The sequence below is a fragment of the Cervus canadensis genome, chromosome 21, assembly GCF_019320065.1.
Source record: "Cervus canadensis isolate Bull #8, Minnesota chromosome 21, ASM1932006v1, whole genome shotgun sequence".
NCBI classification, from domain to species: Eukaryota; Metazoa; Chordata; class Mammalia; order Artiodactyla; family Cervidae; genus Cervus; species Cervus canadensis.
The window spans coordinates 7,060,454-7,067,292 of NC_057406.1; the positions used below are offsets into that span (position 1 = coordinate 7,060,454).

General features: G+C 44.1%; 2 protein-coding genes and 1 non-coding gene across 5 annotated transcripts in view; 2 read left to right on the forward strand and 1 right to left on the reverse strand.

Moving 5' to 3' along the window:
* LOC122423439 (coiled-coil domain-containing protein 134) overlaps window positions 1-4,998 on the reverse strand; it is a 74,229-nt gene extending 69,231 nt beyond the window's left edge. Inside the window, exons 1-3 of one of the 3 annotated variants that reach the window (XM_043440512.1) lie at window positions 4,869-4,998; window positions 2,270-2,393; window positions 1,423-1,473 (exon numbers count right to left, since the gene is read on the reverse strand). In XM_043440512.1, coding sequence (XP_043296447.1) covers window positions 1,423-1,473; window positions 2,270-2,348 — 130 coding nt within the window. In that variant the 5' untranslated portion in view covers window positions 2,349-2,393; window positions 4,869-4,998. Of the gene's footprint in view, window positions 1-1,422; window positions 1,474-2,269; window positions 2,394-4,264; window positions 4,658-4,868 lie in introns of those variants that run through there. The other 2 variants (XM_043440511.1, XM_043440513.1) reach the window with 2 other exon arrangements.
* LOC122424114 lies at window positions 737-871 on the forward strand. Its single transcript, XR_006264309.1, has one exon. It is a non-coding gene; the product is annotated as a small nucleolar RNA SNORA70 (small nucleolar RNA).
* On the forward strand, window positions 807-1,298 carry LOC122423441 (60S ribosomal protein L10-like). The gene has a single exon (XM_043440515.1). The coding sequence runs from the start codon at window positions 822-824 to the stop codon at window positions 1,230-1,232; it is 411 nt and encodes a 136-aa protein (XP_043296450.1). The 5' UTR covers window positions 807-821; the 3' UTR covers window positions 1,233-1,298.
* Window positions 4,999-6,839: the final 1,841 nt, after the last annotated feature.

The following is a 6,839-nucleotide window of genomic DNA, read 5'->3' on the forward strand; positions in this document are numbered from 1 at the left end:
ACATTTGTTTATCCACATTCTCTATACTGAGAGATGGTCAAAAGTACACACAGATCATATTGACTTATTTGTTACAACTGCTAGCAGTTACAGCTGCTAACTCTATGGCTGTATGGTCACGGACACAGCAGCAGCCAAGCAGCATCCTCTCCTCAGTGGTCTGAGTTTCATATATGGGGTCCTTCCTCCAAACTTGTAAATTTTAATAATTTCAATCTCTCCCTTTGCTTCCCTAGTCCCAGGGGTGGCAGCTGTTTTCAGAAATTGCTACCTTGGTGAAAACTTGGTTCTCTTTTTGCCTTTAGTTACCTAGTTAATAATTCTTTAAAGTTCTTTTCTCTGTTCAAATAACTTGAGTGGTTTGTGTTTCCTCACTAGATTCTAACTAATACAGTTCTTGTTCTTTCTGCAAGAATCCTTTCATCCCAATGCTCTTGTCTTCCTTCTTCTTGAGTCTTACAGGTAAATTCAGACACTTCCACAGCTTTAAATACCATCTATGTGCAGACAACTTCCAATCACCCAACACTAATGTAAAAAAAGCAGAGTTTGTATGTGTCTTTGTAACAGCACTCATCAGCCTTTGCTATTTACCAGCCAACCTCTCCTCCAGATTGTAAACTCTTACATGGTAGGAATTATGTCAGATGTATCACTAGTGTCTAATACAGTACTTGACACAGAGTAGGTGCCAAGAAAAAAAATGCAGAATCAATGATTAAAAACTGAGTTTTCTTTGCAGCCAATTAAGCCGACTGTGCTCTTTTCCCCATGGGGGCCCAGTGTGCAATGGCTGCAAACAGCAGCCTCCTTGGTAGTGTATGCAACCTGTTGCCTGTACAGGTAGCCCTAAGGGACCTTGGAGACAACTCTTCCTAGTGGGCATTCATGACTGGCCTGCTGTTTCTCAATCTAGACTCCAGACAGGTATGCGTGGTGCCTTTGGAAAGCCCCAGGGCACAGTGGCCAGGGTCCACATTGGCCAGGTCATAATGTCCATCCGCACCAAGCTGCAGAACAAGGAGCATGTGATTGAAGCCCTCCGCCGGGCCAAGTTCAAGTTCCCTGGCCGTCAGAAGATCCACATCTCCAAGAAGTGGGGATTTACCAAGTTCAATGTGGATGAATTTGAGAACATGGTGGCAGAAAAGCGACTCATCCCGGACGGCTGTGGGGTCAAATACATCCCTAATCGTGGTCCCCTGGACAAATGGCGGGCCCTGCACTCATGAGCATCAGCTCTGTTCCCTCCTTAATCACGCTCACCAATAAATGCTATTTCCTGTCAAAAAAAAAAACAAACTGAGTTTTCTTTATCTGTCTGTAAAATGGAACATTTCATCCAGGTCTCAAATAGTCAGAGCTGCAATTCAGGGTAATATTCCCAGCTTCAAATGCTGAGAACACAGAGTTTTACCTTACCTTCAATACAGAGGTCTGTTATGCTCCCATCCTCTACATTACATAACAGTCCTTGGAGCAGAAGGAAGAGGGGGATGGTTAACAGAAACAAATCCAGAAAGGCACACTATGAATTCTAAGACTAATAGCAGCTTTAAGCAATGTCCCAGCTAAATTCTATCCTCAGCACCAAACCCCAGATTTTCAATAACAGCACTCTGGCTTCAAAAGGATAAAAATAGTCAGTGCGGCACAATATAAAAACTGTGTGTTCTGGAGTCTGTAACAGACCTGGGGTAAAATCCCAGTTCTACCAGCTGTTAGCTAAGGCCTGCCTGAGCCTTGGGGATCATCCTCTCTCCCTTAAAAGACAGTTTTGGCAGTTGAAAGCCTGAAAAGCCTCTAGCAGAGAAAAGCATCCAATTTGAGTTGGCTCCCTTCCTCCCTGAAAGGGCTCATTCCAAAGGACACTATAATTGTATTAAAAGGAGGGACTTTTTAATTCATCTTATTTTATACATGAAGAAACTAAAGGTACAGAAAACTAGCCACTCAATCAAGGTCACACTCAGATCAGCAGACTCCAGATCTGACCAGACAGATCTGTTCAAAGACCAGACAGTCTGGACTTTTTAAAAGAACACATCCACTTTCACACTGCTAATGACACCTGAGCTATGGTAAAGCCAGTTACAATGCACCATGTATCGTAGGAAGGGAACCATTTCTTCACCATTGTAACAAAATAATTTGCTAGTGAGTTAAACTTCTACATTGCAAACAGTGCAAACTATCGTTCCAAGACCCCAAAAACAAATGTACAAGGTATACAGGCAAAATTCACTCCAGGTTTCCTTTTTAGTCTCACCGAAAAGCATGCTTATGAAGTGGATACAGACTCTCTGATCCTGAGCCACCAGCTGCACAACCAGGGAGGCATGCTTCATGAGAGCGTCTCGGAAGCCGGACAGCACATGCTTCTTGCGCACCAACTTGGGGCAGATGAAGAAAATATTCAATAGCAACCAAGTCTCAGTTGTTCTGAACCCAAACAAGTATAATTTCCAAATATAATTACAAGATTATACCAATGGGATCATCTGAACTATGGAGTATGAAAAGGCATCATTTACACATAGGAATTCACATGTTCAAACAAAGAATGATACCAGAACTAAGGTTTCTAATACACTATATTTACAGAGCACTTTACTGTTCACAAATCACTCTTTTGTGTACTAGCTCATTTAAGCCTAATTGAGTTGGTAAAGCAAGCAGAAAAAGGTACTACTATTGCTGTTTTGGAGATGAGAAAACTGAGAGTCAGAGACTTTGCCAAGGACTCAAATCTAAGTATCCAACCAGGTCTTATCTAAGGCTCTTTCCACAGTCTATGAGAATGATACTGGGGACCCTTCACAAGTCTCACTGAAGTAGGTAGAGAAAAACGCATCCTTCCATTCAGTGCAGACATAAATCTTCACACTCAATTTGCCTCCCTATACAGGGAACTGGGTAGCAGCTGTGCAAAGTGTTCAAGACAGTAACAAAAGATAGATCAAAAAAAGGGTGTACTGAGGATAGAACATGAACATAGGTACAACTGACTACATACCCCTTCAACTGGTGAAAACTGAAGCTAAGACAAGTATGTTCAATAAAAGGTGAAGTTGCATCTCTTACTGCCTCTAACCTGTGCTATTACAAGTCTCTCCTTTTCAAACTTCACCAGTTCCTCCCACATAATTCATTAAGCCAGTGACCTAAATGAGTTATTTAAAAAATTTCAATGACACTCCTTCACCTGCTAGATTAAATCCAAGCCTTAGCTTGGATTCAAACTCTTAAAGGAAATGATCTCAACCCTGGCTCTCCAATATCACCTCCCTCAACTGCCCTTCAAACACATTATGATGACCTCCCCAAACTCATCCTTGCTGGAATCCCACCTCCTGGAAAAAGCTCCCCCATTTCCTCTGGCCCAAATATCACCCATCTTTTCAAGTATAATTCAAATGCTTCCTCCTCTTAAAAAAACTTCCTTAATTTCACTCATCCCACCAAACAGCACTTACCATAAGCATGTCCAGCTTCTAAACTCCCAGAAATGTGTTCTATTATTTTCTCTCATACCTTACTGTCTTATTCATCTCTGTATCTCTCACTGTCCAAGAATGGCAGTCTCAGAACTTTAGCCTCAGTGATATTACAGATGTTATCAACTAGTCCATAGGTTCTCAGAGTATAGTCTTTGGACCCTGAGGTGCCCAAAATCCTTTCAGAGGATCCACAAGATGAAAATTATTTCCATATAATACTAAGATGCTATTTGACTTTTTCACTTACTCTACTGAGTGTAGAGTAGTTTTTCCAAGGAGATATGTCACAACAGACAAAATGCAGAAATCCAGTCGTCTTCTATTAAATCAGACATTAAGAAAATTTGCAAAAATGTGAAACAGACATTCCTTTCATTATCTGCTTTGTTTTGAAAGTAGTTATTTTCATTTTGAAAATCATGTATGCCACAGAACTGTACATTTAAAAGAGTCAAAATGGTAAATGGGATATTACTATTTTTTGTCAAAAATAAAAAGAATTGCATTAATATGTAATGGATTTACTACTATTTTTAAATGAGTATCTTAAACTTTGTTACTTTCAACATAGTAAATAAACAAAAGCTCTCTGGGGTCCTCAACACTTTTAAAAAGTGGAAAGGTATCCCCAGAGCAAAACCTTGAGAACCGCTGAACTAGCTGATTCCCCACCCACTCCACGGTAAGAATTCCCCTCCTGTGAATCTGAAAAACAAATTATCTCCCGAACTCTACTTGAAGCTGTCCATGGACAAAAAACTCACAGCACAGGTGGGCAGACATTGAGGGAGAGGGCAGGTCACGCTCCAGCCAGCTCTGCCTCTCAGAAAGGTCCTCCCCTCAGCCCACTCCCACCCGCCCATAACATCCACTCTTGTTCCTGCTGCCAGAGGCAAAGGCGCCCCCGCCTCACATTTCCCTCAGAAAGCTGAAGGGAGTAAGGCCCCATGGTGAGTGCGCCCGGCCCACAGGCTGCGCGGGTGCTCGAGCGGGAGGGAGCCTGAGCGAAGGCTGGACCCTGGAGAAGGGGAGAGAGGGTCAGCAAAGGGCAGGACAGCTGAGAGGAGGGCAGAAAGCAAGCTGAGAACGCGTGCCAATGAGTCTTGGGGGGGCCCCCGAGAGCTCTGGATTTAGTTTGGAGAGCGTAGGCCCACACGAGGCGCAGAGCCAAGGTCAGGGCCCTCGTTTATGAAAAGAGCTGTCTGGGCGGCCCGCGGAGTTAGGGTGAGGGCGGGGGCCTGTGTAGGAGCCAGATTTAACCATACGGGGCCGGCTTAGTTTCCCTGAGTGCGTCAGGGTTCACGCGAGCTGTTCCGTTCGAGGGGAGGGCCTTGTTGTGATGGGAAGATGCTGGGACCCAGTTCGCACCGACACGCCAGGCTCCGGCAGCACTCCAGAGCGCAGGCCAGGCAGGCATCGTGGGGACACGGGCAGCAGCCAGCGCGGGTCGTGCCCGGTAATGAGGCCTTCTCGTAAGAAGCGCGCGCCTCTTCGTCCCTCCCGGGCCCCGGAAAAGGCCGATCGCCTCCTCCCTCACAGCCATCCCTCGACTGGCGTTCTACGGCGGACAGCACTTTTCCTGGCCAGTGTTATCGCAAGCGCACTTGGCAGGCTCGGCGAGGCGCACGAGGAGGAGGGTAATGCGCCTGCGTAAACCGAGTATCCTGGCAGTTCAGGCGAGCAGCGGGCACCTGAAGGCAGAGGTGAAGGCCTCAGGACTCCACTTTTGTACGTCTAAGCCAAAACTGTTTGCTCTTATCAGTTCAGTTAACAGTTTCAGTCAGTCGTCTGACTCTTTTGCGACCCATGGACTTTCAGCACTCCAGGCTCCTGTCCTATCACCAACTCCCAGAGTTTACTCAAACTCATGTCCATCGAGTCGGTGATGATGCCATCCAAAACCATCTCATCCTCTCTCGTCCCCTTCTCCTCTGCCTTCAATCTTTCCCAGCATCAGGGTCTTTCAAATGAGTCAGCTCTTCGCATCAGGTGGCCAAAGTATTGGAGTTTCAGCTTCAGCATCAGTCCTTCCAATGAACACCCAGGACTGATCTCCTTTAGGATGGACTGGTTGGATCTCCTTGCAGTCCAAGGGACTCTCAAGAGTCTTCTCCAACATCACAGTTCAAAAGCATCAATTCTTCGGCACTCAGCTTTCTTTATAGTCCAACTCTCACATCCATACATGACTACTGGAAAAACCATAGCTTTGACTAGATGGACCTTTGTTGGCAAAGTAATAGAGGAAAACAGTAGAATGGGAAAGTCTAGAGATCTCCTCAAGAAAATTAGAGATACCAAGGGAACATTTCATGCAAAGATGGGCACAATAAAGGACAGAAATGGTATAGACCTAACGGAAGCAGAAGATATTAAAAAGAGGTGGCAAGAATACACAGAACTATACAAAAAAGATCTTCATGACCCAGATAATGACGATGGTGTGATCACCAACCTAGAGCCAGACATCCTGGAATGCAAAGTCAAGTGGGCCTTAGGAAGCATCACTATGAACAAAGCTGGTGGAGGTGATGGAATTCCAGTTGAGCTATTTCAAATCCTAAAAGATGATGTTTGCTCTTGTAACTTGCAGGAATTCAGCTTCACCACGCCGAAGGTTGAAAAGCATTTATAAAGGGGCTGTTATTAGCCTTGAAAAAGGAAGGAAAGGAAACAATCTATTTGTGCTATTAAAAAATTAAATGATCTTGGTGATTTTTATCGAAAAACTGTCAGCACGATTATTTTAAATTTATGTGACACCTTTCTCTCAAACAATCTAAGGTGATGCCTTTCTCTCAGAGATTCTAAGGTGATCCCCTTAAAATATCCTCACAGGGAAAAAAAAAATATCCTCACAGAGAGCTGCACAGTACCTGCAGTTTTGTGAGCCCAGAAGGAATCCTGAAGAAGAAAAATTGGTTTATTAAATATATTAACCAAATCGGTCAATCTACAAGAATTTCATTAGCACCAAAATGCCCAGCAAGCTGTTAGCATTGAAGGAGATAAGTGATACTTTGAGTCAAGGTCATCTTGCTAAACTGTGCCTGGATTCCTGATTCACAGAAACTGAGTTAACAAATGCTCCTGTGGACTTTCCTGGTGGTTTAGTGATTAAGAGTCTGGACTTCCAATGCAGGGGCATGGGTTTGATCCCTGTTTGGAGAACTAAGATCCTGTGTGCTGCATGGTGTGGCAAAAAAAATGTTTAATGTCGCCTTATGCTGCTAAATATTGGGGTATGTTACTTTTCTATGGCTACTATAACAAATTACCACAAACTTGGTGGCTTGAAACAACAGAAATTTATTCTCTCAGTTCTGGAGGCCGTAAGTC

Coding starts and splice junctions, on each gene's coding strand:
- LOC122423441 (XM_043440515.1), top strand. CDS start 822: ATGCAACCTGTTGCCTGTACAGGTAGCCCTAAGGGACCTTGGAGACAA.